Below are 25,253 nucleotides of genomic sequence, written 5' to 3' on the forward strand. Positions count from 1 at the left end.
CACCGCACTGCATAAAGAAGCAAAAATTTCAATATCACGTTTGTACGCTTCGTACGGTTTTTGCCCGCCCCGTAATAGAATCTTGATAAGCGTCGCACCGACACTCTATCCTTGTAACGACGTATTCATACTATGACAGCGACTGTACCTACACTGCACTTTAATAATATTCATATGTATGTTATATGTCATATATTCTGGCATGGTAATATCGACTGTCATATCTTGGAATTTAGAATGATTTTTCAATGTAGTTTTTCGTTAAATATTAAATTAAGTATTTTTCAATTTTGGTCTAATATTATGATTTTGTATTATTTCTTTTTTAAATAAAAGTACGATGCTTCATACTAGGTTTTTCTCCTGTATCATGGATGCGTTTACAAAGGTACAATTTCACATGCACTTGACACCCAGACCCTTGCGGAAGTCGAAACCGCTACACGTTGCGCGGCAACCAGTTGCCCAGCTACCATCTTCAATCTTACATCTGCTAATAATTATATAGTAATATTTTACATCATTGCCTATTAAGGCAGTTGTCCCACCGGCAACGATTAACGAGTAACGAGTAAAGCTAGAACTAGCAACGAGTTAGCGAGACGCGTGGCGCGAGTGTATAGTTCCGATATTTGTGTAGCTCAGCTATAAGCGAGTGTGCGAGTGAGGCGGGCGATTACTCGCATCAGTACGATACGCTATAGAAAAATGACAATTGGTTGTTCTCTGACGTAAGTTCTAATCGCTTGGCGAGTGTCGCCGAGCGAGTGTTATCTGTCATAGCTCTTGTCGCTCAGCGACAAACTAGTAAAGCGAGCACTCGCCGGCAGTGTGAACAGTCAGCGATCAACTGTCAGTATATGCATCTCTTTTGTTCACACGGAAATTATATCTATTGTACGTTTCTTGAGCGAGAAAATAGCCGATAATTAGTCGTTTTCTCGCCGTTGGTGGGACAACTGCCTAATAAGTTGAACAACTGCGAAACTGCACAACCTATTGACATTTAAAAAGTACCTATTTATGGTTTAATTAGAATAATGATTTGACTTCAACTTCACTTTCAGTTAAAAATAACCTTTCACAAAAGCGAAACATGCTTAAATATATTCCGGTATCTAATTTTAACATCCCCGACACTACTGGAGCTTCCTCCATTCAGTTCAAACAACCTGGCAAAGCCTACTGTTTCAAATATAAATCTATTTGATGTTCTCTACGACGGACGCTGCGATATTATCACGCCTACTCGAAGTGGGTCAGACAGATCTGTGAGTTTTGATTCCCTTGAGGCTCTGTAAATAAGCTAAGCGAAGTTGGGACTAACTTATTCCTAAGTTAGGAATAAATGCCGTAATTTGTTTAAGGAAAAAGGTAAAAGTTGTTTAGATTAAACGTTTGGTAGTGTGTGTATTATGTTTGGTATTGATATTATTCAGTTATTGTGTCAGTGGAGGTTTATTCTTGTTTTAAAACGTTGCCCTACATTAGGATTGTCTCCTGTGTCGTGAATGCGTTTACAAACATACAATTTCACATACACATGACACCCAGACCCGAAACAACAATTTGTGGATCACACAAAAAATTGCTCCGTGCGGGAATCGAATCCGCCACACGTTGCACGGCAGCCAGTTGCCCAGCCACCGCGCCAACCGTGCAGTTTATATTTAGGTTAGTACTATAAAGTGTCAGATAAACTAACTGAGAGATATATTTGACATAGAACAGGCAAAAGCGCTCTCTGGTAAACCCCAACCTTCAAGATTTTCCATCTGCCTTTCGAGTGGGAAAATCCTCGCAAAACTTTGTTAGACGAGGCTCAGTCCAGCCCTAGACTGGTTTCGGAGCTGCGGACTACCTAGCGGGTTTACCGGGACTCCGGCTCGAAAAGCAGGAGTAGGAACGGGGTGGTTTTTAGTCAGTAAGACTCTGATACTCCTCGCCCAAGGTCATTGAATGATATTCCCCCTTAAAAGAACCCTAAAAAAACACTGATTGATGACAACGATGACGTCAGCAGTTAGGATATAAAAACGAAACCATCTGAAATCTATTCCTCGAATGTATAAGACAGTCGTTCACACTTTACATAAAGCCATCTATAACAATCGGGTAATAAGCAGCAGTATGTAAATCCAGCGACCCAAACTGCGGGGAGGAACAAACGACAGAAACATTACACGGCCCTCACAAAAAGGGAGGGATTACATTATACCAGGAGTGAACCTAAATACACACGGAGTGAAATTATGCGCAAATGTTATAAGAAAGTTTTACCGCTCCCTACATGGATAAGTGTGGATTAAAGCCTCGTGTACACTAGGCAACAATTGTCGCGCAACTGTTGCTCAACATGTTGAAAGTGGGTGAAACTATTGTTTAGTAATGTTGTAGGCAACATCATGATAGGTCATGATTTCGCTCGCTACATTTGTTGGTTGTGAGAAGAACCAGTGTTGTTTCTCCTCCACCTGCATTTGATATTCAACTATACTGATTAAGAAAGAGTAACCTTTGGAGTTTCTTGCTCATTCTTCTCTAAAAGAATCTACACTTTGGAACGAGCAAGTAGCTTCACAAGACGACTGACCGACAGACAGCAAGATACGACAGCAGACACCATTTTTTTTTTAATATTGTAATATTTGATTTGACGTTCAACAATGCCTTCCCGGTCTGTTTAAAATATATAATTTTGACTTTGACTTTGAATACATGGATCAGATACGTTTGGTGAATTGCAGAATAAAAATGTCTCGCTCAAATTAATACTACTTAATATCTCTAGCGACATGTTGCGAGGAAAATCATACTGTGTAGATAGACAAAATTACAGAACAAAAAATCCGTCCTAACTTTCGTCATAAAGCAACATGTCGCGCGATCAATGTTGCCTAGTGTGCGCCCTTGTATGGCTCGCCTGTGTTTTTCTATTGGCTTTCGTAGATCATCGTACGAATACTGATTAAGAGTGGCTGTATTATTTAGCTGTTGTTATCTGCTTACATTATTCAAGGCTACCGACCAGCTAGACAGCAGGACGGGCAGTAGCCTGCCAACCTATAATTTTTACAACTGAAAATCTTTTTGCTATTGTAAAATGTAAACACAATTTTCACTATTTGTGATACAAGTCCTATGTAATAGAGGTGACCATATACTATACTATACACCGGGCACAATTTCATACTCCATGCTACTCCTGAGAAATTTTCGAAAAACCCGAAAAAGGCCTAACAATGCTTTTCTCGACCCGGTAATCGAAACCGAGATCCCGTGCCGCCCGAGACGCTCGACCAACGACACCTCTGCCTACTCCTTTGGAGATAAAAGGCATGGCGGTACATTACAATCATTTTATCATACAAATAATTATTCCGTTCACGAACACTGGCCCAACGTTTGAGCCAACAGTGGACCCAACCAATTTATACACACTTAGGTTTACTAATTAGCTTTTACACACATCTACAAAAAATCCTATAAAACGTAAAAATAAATACAATTTCATTACTTCAACCGCACAACGATTGAAAATACAATTTGACAGCAATCGTACAAGACGATAAACGTGCGGAAATCATTCCCGTGCATTGCAAACTGCATTCAAATGTTAGCTATATATAAATATTTGCAGTTTGCAATTGAAATATTACCTCAACGCAATGTTATTGGCGCTTTGTAGATTTGCAAGATGGTGGCGGTAACTAGACTGTGTTGCGTTACCATGGAAACAGTTGTTGTTTGTTAAAGTTAAATAGAGTTAGTTTGTATTCGTTGATTGAGTAGTTGTAAAATCGAGTGCTAAGCTAATGGTGTTGGGTTCGATTTTCGGTAGTTGCACTTCCCATTTATCAAACCATAATCGGCAACGTGTAGCAGGGACGATTCCCGCACGGAACAACTCTTTTTGTGATTGTGATCCATAAATTGTTGTTTCGGATCTGGGTGATATGTTTCCTTGAATTTGTATGTTTGTAAACGTACCTAATAAAGAGGAGAAATTCCTAATGTGAGGCAACGATTTGTTTTTATTATCCGTTGCATCAGTAAAAAATCAATTTTATATACATTGGACTTAGAACAAAATTAAACCAAACAATGTCATATTAATATCTACCTAGTTTTTATTAGTACTAGTTTTAATTAAATTAAATATTATATTCAAAATCATAGACCAGCAATAACACTTCAATAACACACCGCGAACAACACAATCAAATAGTTGCACTCCCACAGTATCGAGGGGAGTGGGTCAATGTTCAATGTATTAACATAAACACCGCCTGTCGACGGGATAACTAATTGTATGCCTGGCAATTGTCAAATTCTTTTATAGATGCTGATCAAATAGTTTGGAGCTCAATTTCGTAAGTGGGTGTCGTAAGAACTTCGTCAGCATAAAATTTAATAACGTTTTTTTGTTCTAATTTACTAAAATAAAAGTAGTCAAAGTTACTCCTTAAAATTTCAGCCATTTTAGAGATTAACTGGAATAGACAGAAAGAAAAGAAATATATTTTGGTGTATGTATCTTTGGTACATAATATTATTATATGCAATATGCATGCATTTGGTGTATATAATAGTATGAACGTGTACACAATGCAAGTAGTAAAGTGAGGTTATTTCAATATATATTACATACAGACACTCCAATTTTATTTATTAGTCTTAACTAGAAGTAAAATCTTATACTTAGCCTAATTCGGTGATCGAACACCACAGCTCTTGTCCAGCAGTTGTGCTTGCAACCACTTGACCACCGAGGCAGTCGCTTGTCATAATGTTTCCATTAAAAAAAAATCTATATTTAAGCAATTAAGTATTACTTATGAAAGAATCCTTAAAGTATCTAATTACGAGGGGCTTTTAATAGATATAATTGGCAGTCGGTGGGTGGGATACGGATTAACGTCTGCCTACACGTTCGTGGAATAACAGATTGATGTTCAGAATTTATAAAAGAGAATATTATCTATTCCTGGTGATGATATTGGAACGTTTTCAGGGTTTTTGTTAAACGGTAATTGCATGGTGTTTAAGACGGCCCGTTCTCGTGCATGTTAGTAACCTACCAAGTACGGCAGGGCAAGTATCAATGTGACTTTTTCCAAGTTATAATATGTACTTTCTAAGATGATTTAGACACCACTGACACAATGGTGAAGGAAAACATCGTGAGGTAACCTAGGCTTATAATTTCTGATAAGTTTGAAATCGCCAACCCGTATTGAGCAAGCCTAGTTATTAGTGCTCAGGCCTCTTTTCACATGGAGAACCATGTGAAAAGAGGCCTTTGGTCAGCAGTGGGTCCTTATAGGATATTGAATTGCATGATTGTGATAAGTAAGACAATAATGGTCGCAAAAAGATACAATAATATTCTTTCTGACTCCAAAATCCCTGTAACCCTTTGCTAGTATCTGAATGCCCCATGTTAGTATCTGAGTGCGACTGCTAAACAAAGTTTGGCAGATACTAACACGTAACTAAAGAGACAATCATGAACACAAGCAAACAAAACCAAAAAAAAATACCCAAATCTCCATTCTTTACTGTACTATATACATATTGTACTATTAATACAATGTACTATATACAATTCAATATATAAACAATACAACATAATATATACCGTACTATTAATACAAGGACTTGTAGCACAGTCTGAACGGTCCAGATAATATGACTCCACCACACCAGCAGTGGCCACTAACTGGCGGGGACATTTAACTGGCAGTTAAAGTTATCGCCACTTGCTTTCTTCGCTTTACTGTGGTTTAATGTGCCACTAAAATAGATAACGGTATGCAGATCACCATTATAAAGGCTCCACTTTTATACTCAAGTAACTGCTTTCCGTTTTTCAGTAAAATTTTCAGTTTTATGTACATTTTTTTTGAGGGGGAAAATCATCCAATATCTTTTCCCGTCTCGGGTGAGAGGAGAAGAGTGAGTGTAAGACTCTCAGACTATAAACCACCCCGTTCTTACTCCTGATTTTTGAGCTGGAGCCCTGGTGAACCCGCTAGGTAATCAGCAGCACCGAAAGGTTTCTGTATATAAAACTGCAAATTTTACCGGAGGGTCGTGGTGGCCCCAGTGGTTTAAAACGCTCGCTTCTCATGCATGACAGTGTGGGTTCGAACCCTACCAATGGCAAGTCTAGTCTTTCTAGGATTATTTAGGCACCACTGACAAACAGTGAAGGAAAACATCATGAGATCGCCATCCCGCATAGAGCAAACGTGGTGATTAATGCTCAAACCTTCTCCGTGTGAGAAAAGTGCTTTAAATTACATAACAATATTTCTCATTACCGGTTCACTCCTTCAGCAAAATATAACATATAACATGTTACACAACGACACGACGTCACTTCAATACTTACAAATGATGTTATTTAAAATGTTAATTAACTCCGCTGTGGCCCGCGGCGCTGTAAGAGAGCCATTAAAAAGCAATTATAACAGCACTGGCCGCCACGTCACTGTGATTGCGGGCCAGGCAAATAGTTTGTACCGCCGCTTGATTAACATATTATGCTCCACTATGTTTTCCTATAATTTGTGACATTGTATGATCGTGTAGAGAGCTGTCAAATTCCTTGGTTTAGTTAGTATTAAAGGCGCTTCGGATTATTGAAAATGTACCAGTGCAATGTTAAAAGTCAAAATTATTTATTTCAAATAGACCCAGATGGCACTTTTGAACGTCAAAGCAAATATTATAATATTAAAATTTTGTGTGTTTATATGTTATATAAACACACAATTTTTTTTTTTTTGTGTGTTTATATGTTGTATATAGATGTTATTATTTTGCTGACTACACGGTTGGCGCGTTGTCTGGACTACAGGCTGCCGCGCAACGTGTAGCAGGTTGAATTCCCGCACGGAGTAACTCTATGTGTAATCGACAAATTTTTATTTCTGGTTTGGGTGTCACATGTATGTGAACTTGTATATTTGTAAATGCACAGGACAAAAGAAAAAAAACCTGGTGTCGGACAACATCTAAAAAAAGAAAAAAATATACTTTTGACATCATGTCTAAACTTGTATGTTTGTAAACGCACCCACGGTAGAAAATCTTAAAGTGGGGAAACGTTTAAAAAATAGAAAAAGAAATAGCTTTTTCTTAATTTTCCAAAATTCAACTCATCTTTATTTAACGATTGCTCCTAAACCCATACACTCAACACTAACATACAAAATCACCCCTCAAGAACTATACCCCCTCAGCAAGCTATACTTCAGTTATACCCACGAGTAGCATTCTCAGCTCATGTTGTATCGCGATCTCCAACCATTCAAGTCTACGTTCTTGACCTACAAGTCTGAACAGGCGTCATTTCATATGGATTTACATATACATACATACATATGCTACTTATATACATATAAGTGTGTTTTTCATGATGGATGAATGCTTGTTTTGCATTTTGAACTCAAGTTTGTGTTGCAATAGAGTTGAGTTTTTATTGAAATTGTTTTATGCATTGGTATAATTATTGAGGCGTTACTTGTGAGTTCTTTTGCGGAGATGTAGTTAATGAGTGTCTGATTATTTTATTATGACACTTGTGTTATGAATACCGAGATTGATAAACACCATGTATGAAGCCTAAAGAACATCGGGCATTTTTGTATGGGACACTTACCTACGGCGAACAAAAATAAAATTAGGTACGGTGGATAGGCAATTAAATCTAGTTCACAATGGTATAGTTCCCATATCTGTGGGTCGTGGCAATAAGGAGAAATTGGACATTTAAAAAATATTTATAAATGTTTTTGGGCAATAATTGAAGAGGAAAAAGGGAATCAAAAATAATTAAAACAACATATTTTTCTCTTAACTTTTGGCGAAGGACTGCGATGATGATGACGAAGGACTGCGATGTAGTAAGATAAGCTAGCTACCTGCGCGAGCGCAACATAATACCAGTTTTAAGACTATGGGCGAGAGTGAGAACGAAATATGCACATCAACTTGACGGATTTAGTCTGATTGGGTTTATAAAAATACCACGGAGTGATATTTTAACTTACTGAGCGGTCGTTTAGTAATTAGGAAAAATAGTCAACTTAAAATATCATTTTCATTTTACTAATTATTTCCATTTTCCCATTATTGTGAATCAAAATAACTACACAATATTAAATATGATTGCAAACACTATCATGTAAAAATGTTTTGGTTTATGTTCGCGACTTTTAAAAAATCGGGTAAAAAACGCCCGATGTCCTTTTATGGTTTTGTCAAACATAAATTATATCTTAATTCATCCACGTGAATTTACTTTCTTTTAAAAGTCTATGCTAAGACTAATAAAACATTTACAACGAAACTGTTCTAAAAAGACAGTAAAATATGAAAATTATTATTACTAAAATTAAATCTTAATAGCGTTTAAAAATAATAAAGCTCGGCCATTAAAGCACTTCGTAGCATTAAAGGGCTCGTAGCACCTCGCTACGCTGCTACGCCGTAGGTCCAAAGCGTAGCAAGGGACTACGCACGACGTAGACCACTTAACTTTCGTTGAATGAATTCAATTAATGATTGCTGATCTTTATACATACATACCGCTACTACTAAGTAAGATGTTATAAGTTCGATTCCCAGGTAGGGTAAAGGTTTTTAGTGTCACATTAGTGTGAAATGGCGTCTGGTCTAGGCGAAATTAAGAGCTAGAAGTGTGTTACTATACTACATAGTATAAAACAAAGTTGCTTTTTCTGTCCCTATATCCCTTTGTATGCTTAAATCTTTAAAATTACGCAACAGATGTTGATGCGGTTTTTTAATAGATAGAGTGATTCAAGAGGAACGTTTATATGTATAATACATGCATAATATATCACCATTGCACCCATGCGAAGCTGGGTTGGGTCACTAGTGATGAATATAGGGCAAAAAGGCAGTGTTGCTATGTAGTGTTATAAAATAAAATAAATAATAATGCTGTGTCTCGGTGTGAATGTGACACTTTCTTTTGTTAGTCGACGGCGGGCGGGTCAAGTGTGTGCCCGCCTTTACTCTGTAGTTTATATTGCAGGTAAATTGGAAAAGTATATTTTTTACATGATTTTGCTTGTAATTCATAATACTATTTTCTGTTATACATATTATAATAGGAATGATGACGGGGTATGAATATTAAAAATCGATTTAGTCCGTCAGTTAGGTAATGAAAAAATATTAGACATATTTTTTTTTAATTTTGGTATATAAGTTAACAGTACCTATTTAGTTAAAACGAATTAAAGTTTAGGAGTGGGAGCAAATACGTATAAAAAGTACATAGAAGTGACGTTATGAGATATTTCATATCGATATATCTTCAAAAATATTTGATTCCGTAAGAAAATGAAAAACACGTGTTTGATGTTTTAAAATACAAGACGGACATTAAAATAAAAATTAGTCATCTACCCTATTGTATCTTAGTTTAAATAATTGTCTATTTAAAGCGTTGTACTTCTCCCATCTTCCCCGTACAGTGGTATCGTTGCCCCATATCTTGGTCGCCGCAATTTAATAGCGTTTGCACTGATAACAGCCCTTCACTCACTCCCACTCACTTGAGGCACACTCACATATTATATGTACGCTATATTGGATTTTAATTACTTTCGCACAGAGTCTATATTTCTATGTCAAGAGAATATTTTGTATCTTAATGTAAAGGAAAAATCAATTGTGGTTAGCTGAAAGGAAATTATGGTTTTAGTTTTTTAAACGATTTTTAAACGTATGTATGGGTGATGATTAAAAGTATTCAACAGATGGATTGTCACGCCTTTTATTCCCGAAGGGGTAAGCAGAGGTGCACATTATGGTACTATACATATTTTTCACTTTTCACTATTTGTGTTATAAGTCACGTGCAATAGTGTGGGGTGAGCATATGACTATATACTGGGTACAATTCCAGACTTCACGCTACTATTGAGAAATTTTCGAAAAACCAAAATATCACAATAATACTTTGCACAACCTGCTTTGGAATTGAACCCAAGATCTCAGACCTACCAGTCACACTTGCTACCTCTAGACCAACGAAGCAGTCTCTTGTATCTCTTCACGAAAGAAGTTAAGCCTCCGTAAAAAAGCTGACAACTCTATACGACACATTACTCAGAGCCTCACTGGGCCCCTCTAGCGATACATCGAGGATATCAGCCCGTTATCGACGCATAAACTCAATTTGTAGGGGGGGGTTACTGCTCCCTAATGGATGGAGTGGATGGAACGACATACACCTTTCTTTTAAAGGTTATAAGGTCGGCGTGGAAAATCTTATAGGTTGTAGGAAATTTATTTTATTTTTTAAAAGTGAGAATTTTTTATGCACGTTTTTTTAGTAGTGTAAGAGGATAGTTTATATAATATTATAACTTTCATGAGACATACTAAATTAATTATTGTGTTATTGGCTTACCCATGTAACTGTTTGACGAGGAACTCGACTAGTTTCAAGCCATGCTAGAGGCTCATATTCATGAGTTGTCCCACACTAGGATTTTCTCCTGTATCGTGGGTACGTTTACATGCACATGACACCCAGACCCGAAACAACAATTTATGGATTACACAAAGAGTTGTTCCGTGCGGGAATCGAACCCGCTACACATTGCACGGCAGCCACCGCGCCATCCGTGCAGTCAATATACATTGTACTTATAGAATATTTAACAAGTGAACGCAGGTGAAAACATCACAAGAACGATCCCACCACAAACACAAAGGCTAATTTCGTAAAATATACGTGTAAAATATTCCGAGCTCGACTTTTCGTCGGTAAAGTAATTGTCAAAGAAAGCCGACAAGATGTTAAACTTTTTCAACCAAAATGAGGAACAAAGGCGACGTCCTTATCGAGGCAATTTGGGCTCAGTATAAGTGACACTCGATTTGAAAGGAACCTTACTATTTACTGTAAGGGCTAGCACATACATACTACTTTAATTTGAATAACTATTTTGTTGTGTTTCATTATTCTATAGTAATATATGAACGTATGTATATAACGTCAACTTGATAATTGTTTGATAAAAAAATGTATAATAATTTCCATAAGCTATATTAAAAAACCGACTTTACTACCTTACTAAAGCCTAAACTTAAATATTTTAACCTGCTCCTAAATATAATACACACTTCAGTGAAAACCTCACAAAATCCGTTCAGCCATTTGCGAGATAATCACAGACAAAAATACATACAAACAGTTCAAATTTGAAACCTCCTTCATATTTTTGCAAGTCAGTTAAAAAAATATTGGGTTTGCGAGATAAATCGACTCAAACCGATTGTATGCACGCCTCCGTCGACTAAAACATTTAGCCGATGAAAAAGCCGCATGTATGCACCAGCCCTAATCTGTCTAACAGTTCAGTTTAATACTCACGATTTAACAAGTCCACAGAGTTTTAAATTGACGCGAATTTGCGCTTTCAATTGTTTAGTTGGCGAGAAGACTGTTTGTAATGGATTCTAGGATAGTTACGTAAGTTGCTAGTGCTCTGTTAGTCTTTTTTTGAGGGGGGTTATTATCCAATGACTTCTTTTGCCTTGGGCGAGGCAAGAGGGAGTGTCAGACTCTCATTGTTTAGAAGCCACTCCGTTCCTACTCCTGCTTTTCAAGTCGAAGCCCCGGTAAACACTTACATTACCTTAACAACAAGCACAATCGCATCACATCAAAATGCTAAAAGTAGCCACTACTGACTAAAGGCCTCTTCTCACACGAAGAAGGTTTGAGCATTAATTCAATAATTAGAAATTATAAGCTCAGGTTTCCTCACGATATCTTCCTTCACCGTTTGTCAGTGGTGTCTAAATAATCTTAGAGTGTATAATATATAAGTCGGAAAAAGTCACATTGATACATTTTGCCGTTGGTAGATTTCGAACCCGAGCCCTCATACATAAGAAGCGAGCGTCTTAGGCCTTGGAGCCACCACGACTCAATGATTCTCAATGACTGGCAGAATATTTCACCAAAGCCTAAAAAACCACACCCATTAATTGCATAGAAAACTGAAAACTATAACCGCTCAGAAAACTTGCTCCATCGATCATAATCCCAATAAACCCCAGTAAACCGACCACCGTCCCCTGCTCCCCTAGTGATCATAAACAGGTCTGCCTGGGGCTGTAGCCCACTAACACGATTTGTTCCCGCGCCCTCTACACTTCCATTTTTCTTTCTATTTATTTTGTTGCTTAGGGCTTGTTTTGGATTCGTTGGTCGAGGAGCTGTAATCGTTTGTGGTGGAACACTGGAGCATTCGTTAGGCTGTCTGGTAATCGTTGAATAGACAAACGCTTTCTAATTTCCAGAGTTAAACCAACTAACCTATCTAAGGTTCAAGTTCAACTTCCATTCATGGGATTCATGTTGAAAATATTATAGGATTTAATCGATTTTGAACCTTTGAAATGCAAAGACTGCCTCGTTGGTCGAGTGGTTGCAAGTGCGACTGCCAGATAGGGGGTCTCGGTTTGATTCCTGGGCCAAAGAACTACTGGGCTTTTTTCGGTTTTTCAAAATTTTCTCGTTAGTAACACGGAGTCTGGAGTTGTGCCCAGTATATAGTAATAGGCTCACCCCCTATTACATGGAACTTATAACACAAATGGTGAAAAGCGGGTGTACATTGTACAGCGGATAACCTATCCCTTTGGGGATAAAAGGCGTGACGTTGTATAGTTTTTTAAATACAAAGCAATAACCACAGGACCTGAAATCATGCGTCCTGCGCATTAAAATAACATTCATACATGGGACTCATAACACAATCAGTGAAAAGTAAATGTTCCATTTTAAATTTTGCACCTCTGCCTACACCTTCGGCGAAAGAACTAAAACCGTAATGTTATGTATGTATGTATTTGTTTGGACGGTCACATAATAGTGTTTAGTCTACAGAGACATTGCGCCAACTGTTTCGATGCAATTTTTACTTTTCTTTGATTAGAACAATGTTTATAGATAATTATGTTGTTTGTGTGTTGTATGTTGACTGGCTATTTCGAGATTGGCTGACATTTTTGTCCCACGAGTCGGAGTTTTGTGTTCTTAGTCATTGATATTGATGTTTCATAGTTTTTTTTTTATAGGATTGTGATTTTTGATGTGACTATTCGGTTTGGTATTCAATAGGTATGTGTTTGCACGATTTTTATTTCCAATTTGTCTTATCGACCAAACTTGTGAGGGAGCCACGCTTCGACACGAATGAGCCGGCTCGACCGGAGTGATACCACGACTACACACAAAACGTTGTGTGTGAGTGAGGTTGTCGGAGGCCCAATTACCCACTTCCCAATCCCCGATTCCCCAACAACCCTTAAATTCTTAACCCCCAAAACGCCGACAACGGCAGCGGCGATTGCTTACCATCAGGCGATCCGTTTGCTCGTTTACAGGCTTATACCATAAAAAATATTTTATTTATCTTTTTATCGCCACTGTTTGACATTGTGGCGAGCAAAAATATGTTTTATTAAGTTGACTTATAAATAAGTTTAATGAAACTCAGTAATGATATACCATTTTCTCTTTAATGTTTCTCGACTCTCATAGACGGTGGCGTATAGTATAAGTTTTAATATTATGTTAGCTATATCCGACTTATACAATCAAAATCGATTGATTCTCTATACCCAACCGCTGCAGTTTAAGGGTTACTCTTCAATAAATAGAACTCTAACTGACTGCCTCGTTGGCCGAGTGGTTGCAAGTGCGATTGCCGGGCAAGGGGTCTCGGGTCGGGCAAAGTATTACTGGGCTTTTTTCGGTTTTTTGAAAATTTCTCAGTGGTAGCACGGAGTCTGGAAATGTGCCCAGTATATGGTAATAGGCTCACCCCCTATTACATGGGACTTAAAACATAAATTGTGAAAAGTGGGTGTACATAGTGGTATTACGTGCCATGATGTGCACCTCTGCTTACCCCTTCGGGGATTGAAGGCGTGACGATATGTATGTAACTAACTAAGAATTCTCCTCGTTCCAGACAAAATCCGCAAGAAGTATGCAGGTCTGGGCGACACGGTGGTGTCGGTGCGGCTGGAGCGGTCGCCGCGCGGCGGCCTGGGGCTCAGCCTCGCCGGCCACCGGGACCGCAGCCGCATGGCCGTGTTTGTGTGCGGGCTGCACCCGGCCGGGGCGGCTGCTAAGGCTAATCCACCCGTTAAAGTTGGAGACGAGATACTTGAGGTGAGGTGTTTTAATGAAGTTGTAGTTTATTTATGTTATTGTGTTACTGAAAGAAAGAGATAAATAAAATTCCTAACTCCTAAAAAAACCCGGCAACGCATTTGAAACGCCTCTGGTGTTTCAAGTGTCCATGGGCGGCGGCGATTGCTTACCATCAGGTAATAAGTCTGCTCGATTACCGGGGTGTTTCGTTAGAAAAGGCAAGTTCTGAGACTCACATTTTCCGATTAGGTACAAAATTAAATATGTGTGTTTCGAATTGAACCCGAAGAGACAGAAAGAACCCGAGAAGAAGTAAGCTGCGATTGGAATGTACCCTTCCCTTCCAACAATAATTATGCAACAAAGGCTTTTGCTGGGTAAACTTTGCAAAAACCCATAAGGTTATTACTATAAATTAATAGATATATCCTTTAGAAAGCTTTAAACAGAAAATTCTAGAAAATGAGACCGAGGAGTCGTGAGGTATAGTGCCCAAACTGACTGCAAGACTGAAGTGCACTGAAAAACTGCCAGCAATGCCACATTTAATGGCAGTAGAAACCAGCTTTACAATATCTTTGTGAAAGAGATGTATACTTATTTGGACCCCACCTTGGCCCTAAAGATTTGACCCCAAAAGGTTCGAAAGTATAATTAACAATTAGGCTATTATACTTTCGCCGCTTGAAGTTCTTGAGGCAGCAGCAGGGGTAACTCAATATTATAAACAGATACTATAATTTTATTTTATTTATAGTAGATATTCACGAATGCGACAATATTATTCTCCAAAATAATCCCCAGTAATGTCTACTTTTAAAACCTTATCTAACTTAATGTATTAATAAAATTAGCCAAAAAGGCGAAAGCAGTACATTATTAGAAGAAAGATCGTTTACTGTCTATGTAGTACATTATATACATACATACTATAGATAGGTATACAGGTAGGTACATACTTCGAACAAGTAATTTAACTTTCCAAATTAACACATACTTTGTTAAAACGTCGGAAAATAAATCTTACGTTTAATTTAATAAGGTATATTTTGAAGCGAAGAGTTTAAGATTTACGCGTATTTATTATTATTTATTATGTTCACTTTGTGTTATTATGAAAGGCGTGATGTTTTGAAGTTAGTGATAAATTGATGCTCGAAATTGGGCTCCGGCTCGAAAAGCGGGAGTAGGAACGGAGTTGTTTTTAGTCAGTAAGAGTCTGACACTTCCTCACTCCTCACCCAAGGCGGGAAATGTCATTGGATGAGTTTTCCCCTCTTAAAAAAGGTTACATTACAAAAGGTTTAGCACGAGTTTGTTTTACGTTTAACAAAATCGAAACAAGAGCGCGTTCGGTGCTTTCATTGGTTGGTTCATTCGCACCGGCCAATTAGAGCGCTCTCGTTTAGTTTTCGTTCAACTTAAAGCAAACTCATACTAAAGATATTGAGCTATAAACATCAACTCCACACTTTTGTGGACAGACAGAAAGACAGAAAGACAGAAAACAAAAAATCGGTTAAAATGACCCCAAACATAATTACACCGCACTTGAAAACTTCACACAGACAAAGTTTCAAAGACAATACCAAACTGTCATGGCGGAACCGATTACAATAGCGATTGAGATTAGAGCTGAGTGCTGGCAATAATAAGGCTACTCTTAGCATTGTGGTCTATAAAGTAAAGTAAACTGCGCAGAAACAATTGACAAGCTATTGTGTGGTTTAAGATATTCTAACCTTAATAAGGATTATGACAGTGTCAGTTGGGTAATGAAAAAATATTAGGCACGTATTTTTTCATTTGTGGGAGTAAATACGTCATTTCTACGTATAAAACGTACCTAGAAGTGACGTTACGTGATATTTTAAATCGATACAGTATATCTCCGAAAGTAGGTATTTGTTTCCGTAAAAGCTTACAGAGAACAGACCATTATAAATAAAACAAAAGAACATACAATCGACAAAAACTTAATTTCATTCACACTACAGTGTTGATTTTATGTTAAATGTTAGCTGGCCTGACAAACTCCGTACCGTCTCAAACATTATTTTCTCACCTTTTAAACCTTCTCTAAACTTCTACAAATAAGTAATTCAAGACCAAAAGTTGCCAAATCGGTCCCGTCGTTTTCGAGTCAGTGTACTAACAGCAATTGATTTTTATATACAGAGATTTCAACAGATTGCATTTAATAAATAAGTTGATGTAAATGAAACCTAACTAAGGTATTTCTAAGCTAATTAGCTTACATAGGACTGGGACTCCCGCCGAGAAAATGTTACAAAATGAACAAATTGAAATAGCATTGAATCAATGCCTTATTGATGCAGTTTCAATAGTACGTACTTATGTAATTACATATTTGCTTCATCTCATATTTATTTACAAGAATATTATACCTGTACCTATAAATAAAATTAGAGTGACTGTTTGAAATATCGAAATTACTACTTTAATGCGTATGAATATATATGCGACATACGATAGGTACATATACCATAATAATATTTTAACAATTGTTGTATGTCTGTTTATCCCGAAACACCAGAGGAGTTACAAGTGCGTTGCTGGCCTTTTGGGGGTTAGGAATTTAAGGGTTGTTGAGGAATTGGAGATTGGGAAGGGGGGTAATTGGGCTTTCGGTAACCTCACTTACACAACGCAAGCGTTGTTTCACGTCGGTTTTTTGTGAGGCCGTGGTATCACTCCGGTCGAGCCGGTCCATTCGTGCCGAAGCATGGCTCTCCCACACTTATGTATTAATAGATTTGAATACAAATGACATGTTCATGATCAAAACCTGGTCTATATTATATTCCTGTGTTATATTCAGTTCAGATAACGTACTGAGGTAAAATATAAAGTATTCAGAACGCGTTTCGATTCTGAATGAGATCAATAGAAGTTGTATAATTTGAGATTCACTGTGATAGGATTATGTAGGGATTGCAGGGGTCGCCACTGATCTCTGCTCGAGGCATATTTATGTGTGTAGGATTAAATGGATGGTTGGAAATATTAAGCTGATTTTAAAATGTATTTTTAATAGGTATGTTCTTATAGGCTCTAGTGATGACAAAATGAGTTCTGTAATACAATAAAATTAAGAAGAACATTACTAACAATATGTAAAGCACTCCATCTTCCTGCCTATCACTCATAATTACAAACATGACGAGAAACAAATGACGATGTCACTGTTGTCCATGTTCCATACAACTGGACTTCAGCCAAGACTGCGTCATATAACGATTTGTCTTAAACATTCGGTATTATAATAAAAAGAACTGGATTTACCCTATAGCTAGGAATTATTATTTACACAGAAGGGTAGTTGAATAATTTTTATTTTAATGTTAGTCTTGAAATAATGAAACACAACGCAAGCGTTCACGTCGGTTTTCAGCATGGATAAAAGTTTTCTGTGAGGCCGTGGTATAACTCCGGTCGAGCCGGCCCATTCGTACCGAAGCACGGCTTTCCCATACTTTCTTATCGAAATAAAATACTTTCGAGAATATATTGATTTCAAATATCACGTGACGTCACTTTTAGATAGATATTTAGAAATGACGTATTTGCTCCCACTCCTAAACTATGATTCGTTTTATCTAAGTATTGTTTTCGTATACGCATAATTAATCACGCAAAATAAAAAATAAAAAATATGTGTCTAATAATTTTTCATTACCTAACTGACGGACTAAATATTAGGTTTCATCATTTAAGTGTACCCAATTAAATGATGAAACCTAATAGACAGTTCTTACGACCAGAGGCCTTAGTACGAGTTTGTTTTACATTTAACGAGATCGAAACGAGAGCGCGTTCGGCGCTCTGATTGGTTGGTTCATTCGCGCCGGCCAATCAGAGTGCCGAAAGCGCTATTGTTTCGTTTTCGTCCAACGTAAAACAAACTCGTACTAAGGGTACAGTAAGGTTAGTATAGATACTCAAGTATATGTGGAAACCCTAAAAGACTGTTAGCACTAAAGACCCTAGAATCCTAATGTGGGGCAACGTTTTTTTTTCTGTTCAACTGTTCTAACAACCAGTAATATCACCTAAAAACTCTCAAACGTAAACTTAATTAGCTTTAATTAGTAATATCTTTTAACTACCTACCTAATTCTTCTAAAATAACAACAACATATACACTAAAACTAACACTACAACCTAACACATAGAAATCATATTCCAATGCCAACTATAAACCATTCCTATATGATATGTATCTCGAGCCCCCATTCACAAGCCGTCATAACATTTATACGTCCATCTGACCGTTTGGTTTGCATTCCTTGGCGGAACAGATGCGCTGCAATCTGATCCAATCCTAGACAGTTATATACTGATATAGCTAGCTATATAATAGACTGCTATTGGCGACTACTGATAGCAGTACATCTTACTGATCCTATTAATATTATAAGCAAGTGTGAGGAGAGCCATGCTTCGGCACGAATAGGCCGGCTCGACCGCAGTGATACCACGGCCTCACCGAAAACCGACGTGAAACAACGCTTGCCTTGTGTTTCGTTATGTGAGTGAGGTTACCGGAGGCCCAATTCCCCCCCCCCTTTCTAATCTTCGCAATCCCCAAATCACGTCAAAACGGCTGAAGGAATCGAGATGAAAGTTGGAACAGGGGTAGATTATGGTCTGGAATAACACCATAGGCTTAGACTTTTCATCGCACGGGATCGCAGACATATATAGGTTGCTGGCAGAAACTATCTATTAGATAGATATAGACAACTATAAGCGGCTATAGATAGACAAACACTCCCAATAAATGATATCGGCAGCTCACTAAACTATGAATTCCCGAGTATTCTGGCTCTGAATGCATGTGGGATTATTATTTTCGATGCAATAAACTGCGATCTAAATATGTATCAATATGAATGTTTGTTGAACATACAGCTAGTATTGTGCGAAGAGGTACAATTATATAATTGTAAACGATTAATTTTGGTATTTTTTGGTCGGTACCATACAGTAGGGGAGGTAAGGTCACATAGTCTAGCACTGGTGGAAACGGACTCAGCTAAACTATGTTTTTTATATGGAAAGATGCGTATTATGGACGTGTGCCATGGATGGCTTTCCTACTATCGACATATCACATTACTCGAGCTGTGCATCTTCCACCCACACTACATTACGGAGGCGCATCTTCCTCGCACAGCTACAAAGCTTAGTACTTATCAGTGGAAACGGTTACATAGTGTCACAGCTTTTTTTTAATGGGAAAATCATACTATGTCTTCTGCCGCCTAGGGCGAGGCGAGAGGGAGTGTCAGACTCTTACTGACTAAAAACCATCCCGTTCCTACTTCTACCCTTCGAGCCGGAGCCCCGGTAAACCCGCTAGGTAGTCCGCAGCCAGCTTAGCTATTACATCTTCATAGCATAGCTACATAGCACATCTCTCGTAGAAAAGCACCCTCAAAATCCCCTACCTATAAAATAACACAACAAAACAAAAGACACGCTACAATAAAATTATAGTTAAACAGCGTAAAGAACAAACCGATTGACGTATCGAGGCGAACAATTACAAGTAATGTAATGATGGAGTGCACCGCTGTCGATGTATTTACATAAATTACCGGCGCGTGTTACTTGTGTGCTGGCTGTCAGCCAAGTAAGGCTGTGGACTGAGATTAGCGGAGATGGTAGCGGAGCGAGTGTCAATATGATTTATTTTTTGTTTTTTGCGCAAAAATTGGAAATCTTCTGGAAAAGTTGTATTTATTTTGTTATTGTTGATACATTTAGTGATTTTATGACGAGAGAATAAAAATAATAGCCTGCTAATCTTCTTTAAAATTATGGGTATATATGGTGCCCTAAAAATTAATGTATACACACCTATGAAATTTTCTCATGAGATTTTCAATTGAATGTAAATATTGTTAAACTGTGATTTCTTAGGTGTCAGTGGAATAAAAAACATAAATGATATTAAAATTAAGTGTAATAAAAAAAAATTATTCGCCTGGCTAAGAAGTGTAAACCGGATTGAAATTAAATATAAAATAGTTAATTCAATATGGAATGTTTAACACATTCCAACCCATTAAAAAAAAAAGTTTAATGCTCTTTATGCATGTAAATGTATAAAAAAAACTACATCCTTAACTTTTTAAAACAAGCCCATCGCATGATGAACAGGAACGCACGGCAAACACTTGTAACGCCTCTGGTGTTTCGGGTGTTCATGGGCGGCGCCGATTGCTTGCCATCAGATGATCCGTTTACTCGTCTACGCTTATTACCATAAAAAATGTATAATATAAAAAATATATAAATCGCTCCCGCATCCGCTCCGCTCATCACTAAGTCCCGCTCCCAAGCCGCAACAAGATGGAAACTATTCCGGAGTAACGCGTTGCGATTGAAACGTTATCTCGGACGCCACACATGAATTGTTGCCGATACCCGGCAGGTTTATGGCCAATCAAATATTTGTTTCTTTTACACACATGTTAGGTGGTCTAGTGATACAACACGACTGTTTAAAAAGTTAGAAGTTGAATCATCGCATCGAGATCGAATTAAAGTTTTATGACTAAAACTCGCACGAAGCGCTTCGCTTCAAGCTTCCTTGTGCGAACTGCTAGGGAGTGGAACTCCTTGCCGGAGTCTGTGTTTCCTGATGGGTATAACCTGGGTATCTTCAATGCCCGAATGAATAGGTTGCTTATTGGCAGACGTGCTCCGTCGTAGCCCGCATCATCGCTTACCACCAGGCGAGATACCTTCGAACAGTCGAACGTAAAAAAATCACAATGAAAACTATTTGGACCCGTTGATACTCGAATACTTGGAGGAACTTCGGAATATGACAAGAGTTACCTTAGTTTATTTTCTTGCACAAGCTACTTATTAATTTATTGCGCATCTTTGCAACCAATAATAATTTCATAGGGATGAACTTTAAGGTAGAAACTAGCAATAAAAGATTAACAGCTGAGCGAACATTTATTAGATAATCCGACAGTAACGTTGAGCGCCTTACATTTTCTACAGAGCAAATACTACGTTTTGTAAGTTGCTATAATATTTTTATTAGGCGCCATATTGAAACAATTGTTTTTTATATTATTAATACATGGTATATGGGTGAAAAGTAATATTTTATGCATTAAAATATGATTATAATAATAATAAAAACGTCAATATATTCATTTAAAACCTAAACATTGTTAGCAATGTAAACCGAGGAAAAAATGTATGAGAATGCAAATTGTATGTATGTATGTATGAGTGTCACATTTATTCGGAACGTGACGGTTCAACAGCTTGTCAATGCCATGAGAGATGGCACGTGTGTTGCCATGCACTGCCTGACTGACGGGGCAACGACTTTTGCTTGCATATGTCAGATTTTTTCTAAGCCTAGTGCATGCATATACCTATATTGTACTCTATGGCTATTATTTTTAGGTCTAAAACCTAGTCTAAGTACCCTAGTAGGCCAAGCTCTTTGGATATTATAATCTTCTTTATTTCTGTTTGTAAGATTTGTTTACCGAAAGCTCAACTTTTAAACAGTCTGGCGATCGTCCGATGTGCTAAAATATCCAATTCATCGTCTTGATAGTCCGATATGTAAATACCAGCCTCTGTCAGCTACTTCATCTGCGTTCCCGTAGGATATAAAGTATCCTATCTATCTAAATTTCATCAAAATCCGTTCAGTAGTTTCAGCGTGATTAACGGATAAACATCCAAACAAACAAACTTTAACATTGACATATTATTATAAATGTGATATAAGTTTTCTACGTAAGTCGTATCTATTTAGGATTTAGTTCAGTAATGCCTGATCTATGTAGGAAATGACACAAGTCTTCTTATTTTGTTTCAGGTCAACGGTATAGTCCTTCATGGAAGGTGTCACCTGAACGCATCAGCCATCATCAAGGGCCTGGTGGGACCTGTCTTCAAGATCATTCTTCTGAGGTAAATAGCATATTTTAGTTGTTATATCTACTGAATTCTGCTAGTGACTTGGATCGCGTTTTCAGCATAAAAAATGCCTATGTATTAATATATATGGATTCGCTATGGATTTGTGCTATGGATGCCTGCTATGAATGCGTGCAATGGATGCGTACTATGGATGTGTGCAGTGGATGCCTTCCCTACTATCTATTACTCTACTACGGCGCATAGTCGAGCTGCGAATCTTCCTCGCACGGCTACTTTGCGGCGGTACATCTTACTCGCTACATAGCTTAGTATCAGTGGAAACGGTTACATAGTTTCACAGCTTAGCTATTACATCTTCGTAACATAGCACATCTCTGGCGGAAAAACACTCTAAGCAACCTAATTATTATGTCTATTACTTTAAGTTTTCTAGCACTAAAGAATAAAATAAAACATACAATCAATTCAACTAAGCAAAAAAACACTACCTACTAAATAAAACCTCTTTCAAATTTCATATCAAATATTAGCTCCTACCAATGAATATTGTAGTTGACCAGTAACTTAGTTACAAGTAACATAATCAACACATAGGTCGTATACTGGGGGAATTGGGGACACATTAAACTGACAAAAGATACCCTTAACTGCTCCCTGCAAAGATATTGTGTGACTGGAAGTGATTAATGTGAGCGTAGTTTAACTTTATAGTGCCAATGACAGTTCCAAACTATTTGGAAGTTAGGTTAAAGTGCAACATCATCATTGGCTGCCTTTAACAGTCCGCTACTTAACTAAGGACCTTCTAAATAAGCTGGTATTGTCGAAAATTGTATACGACTAGTATGGTTTGAAAAATTAAAAAAAAATCTGTATATAGATACTGTATCTAGAAACGTGCATAGTGTTAGGCAAATGTCAATAAACTTAAATTTTATGGTATAAGCCGGTAAACGAGCAGATGGATCACCTGATGGTAAGCAATCGTCGCTCATGGACACCCGAAATACCACAGTCATTACAAGTGAGTTGCTGGCCTTTTTTTTGGGGGTTAGGAAATACAGGATTGTTGAGTATTCGGGGATTGAGGAAATTGGGGTAATTTGGAAATCTCTACAGAAATTTTAAGTTATTAGACAACGTTTATGAGTGAGGTTGCCGGATGCTCAATTACCCCCTTCCCCAAAAGACCGGCAACGCACTTGTAACGCCTCTGGTGTTTCGGCGATTGCTTACCATCAGGTGATCCGTCAGCTCGTTTACTGGCTTATATCATAAAAAAGACAATATCAAGCCACTTCATTTCTCACTACAACCCCAATTTCTTTCAACACAAGCCACATCTAGTCTGAATAAGATCACTGTACTAAAGTGATTCGTATTTATGATCCGAGCCCAATTGGATCCATCGCGGAGTAACAGCTACCACTTGATGGCTCTATTTATCTCTATCCCCACACATTAGGTGGACAGCCACCAGATTTTATAACCCCCTTCAAATCTAACTTGATTTGTTAAGCTAATTAGATTTTTATGGGGTATGATATAAGATTGAATTTATTTATAAGCAATGTTTGCAGTTACCACTATTGACTGCCTCGTTGGTCGAGTGGTCGTAAATGCGACTGCCGGGCAAGGGTTCTCAGGTTCGAATTCCGGGTCGAGCAAAGTATTGTGGGGCAACGTTTTAAAAAAAAAAAAAAAAAATTACTGGGCGTTTTTTGATTTTTCGAAAATTTCTCAGTGGTAGCACGGAGTTTGAAATTATGTTCAATATATGGCAATAGGTTCACCCCTTATTACATAGGACTTATAACACAAATGGTGAAAAGTGGGTGTACATTGTATAGCGGCATTACGTGCCGTAATGTGCCTCTGCCTACCCCTTCAAGGATAAAAAGGCGTGATGTTGGTACCACCTCCGAACCAACAAGGCAGGAATTATAATAATTGTCTCAGTAAACAACAACTACCTGTCATTACAGTGCATTCGCCTTACACGAGGTCATTGACCCGACATTGCTCAAGTGTAAATATGACCTGCAGCTCATGTCTCAACAATAACTATATTATACGACTTAATGTTCATATTGTGACGAGTTGTTCTTATAAATAATTGGATGGTTAGATATTAATGTTTAAAAGTAATTGTTAAAAGTAGAGATTAAAATATTTATTTAGCACCCGTTTTCCCCCAAAGAACTCAGGATGCTTTTCCACCAGAGATGTGCTATGTTGCTATGCTATGTAGTTGTGAAACTCTGTGACCGTTTCCACTGATACTAAGCTACATATGTAGCTGTGCGAAGAAGATGCGCAACGCGAGTATGCATCTGTCTATATAAAAAACATAGCTTAGCTGATTCCTTTTCCACCAGTGCTTAAACTATGCATATATGCAATGTGCAATATGCATCATGCAATGTTATATTCTAATCATTATCCAATCATTGTTATAAGGACTAAAATATTTATTAAGCACTTGCTTTATCCCAAAGGCTTTAGGCTTTTTTTTTTTTTTTTTTTTTTCAGGGGGAAAATCATCCAATGACTTCTCTCGCCAGGGCAAAGCGAGAGGGAGTGTCAGACTCTTACTGACTAAAAACCACCCCGTTCCTACTCCTGCTTGTCGAGCCGGAGCCCCGGTAAACCCGCTAGGTAGTCCGCAGCTCCGGATTAAGCATCAGCCCTACTGGGCCCCATCTGTGGTGGTCTGATGGCTCTTTGAGGCGCGCGCGGAACGCAACGCGCCGCACGCACGGGTCTGGTTCTGGTCGGGCGGCGAGCTACCCTTGCTCGCCGTCCGCAGACCCGCACTTACGGTGGCCGGAGATCGTCACGCGATCCCCGACGCCCGGAGTGTCTTTCGCGCCGGCTAGGGCGTGAGGAAGTTCGTTCCCTCACGCGTCCCGCCTCCTCCTTAGCTAGCATAACTGCTTCGCAGAAGGAGGAGACGGCATCCCAGTCCCCCTCGCTCCGCACCATGGTCTGAACCAAAGCCGGACGCGAGAGGTCGCCGTCGCCGATCACTTCCCTGAGGGCACGGCGGTGTTCAGCCCACGCAGGGCAGACCGCA

At 38.2% G+C, this 25,253-nt stretch overlaps 1 protein-coding gene across 5 annotated transcripts in view; it reads left to right on the forward strand.

Moving 5' to 3' along the window:
* The window catches only part of LOC118279390 (uncharacterized), a 201,908-nt gene that overhangs the window by 149,715 nt on the left and 26,940 nt on the right, over positions 1–25,253 (forward strand). For all 5 annotated transcript variants that reach the window (XM_050698322.1, XM_050698325.1, XM_050698326.1 and 2 more), the window contains 2 exons: positions 14,040–14,242; positions 22,113–22,207. In XM_050698322.1, coding sequence (XP_050554279.1) covers positions 14,040–14,242; positions 22,113–22,207 — 298 coding nt within the window. The remainder of the gene's footprint in view (positions 1–14,039; positions 14,243–22,112; positions 22,208–25,253) is intronic.

This window comes from Spodoptera frugiperda, chromosome 14, assembly GCF_023101765.2.
Source record: "Spodoptera frugiperda isolate SF20-4 chromosome 14, AGI-APGP_CSIRO_Sfru_2.0, whole genome shotgun sequence".
NCBI lineage: Eukaryota > Metazoa > Arthropoda > Insecta > Lepidoptera > Noctuidae > Spodoptera > Spodoptera frugiperda.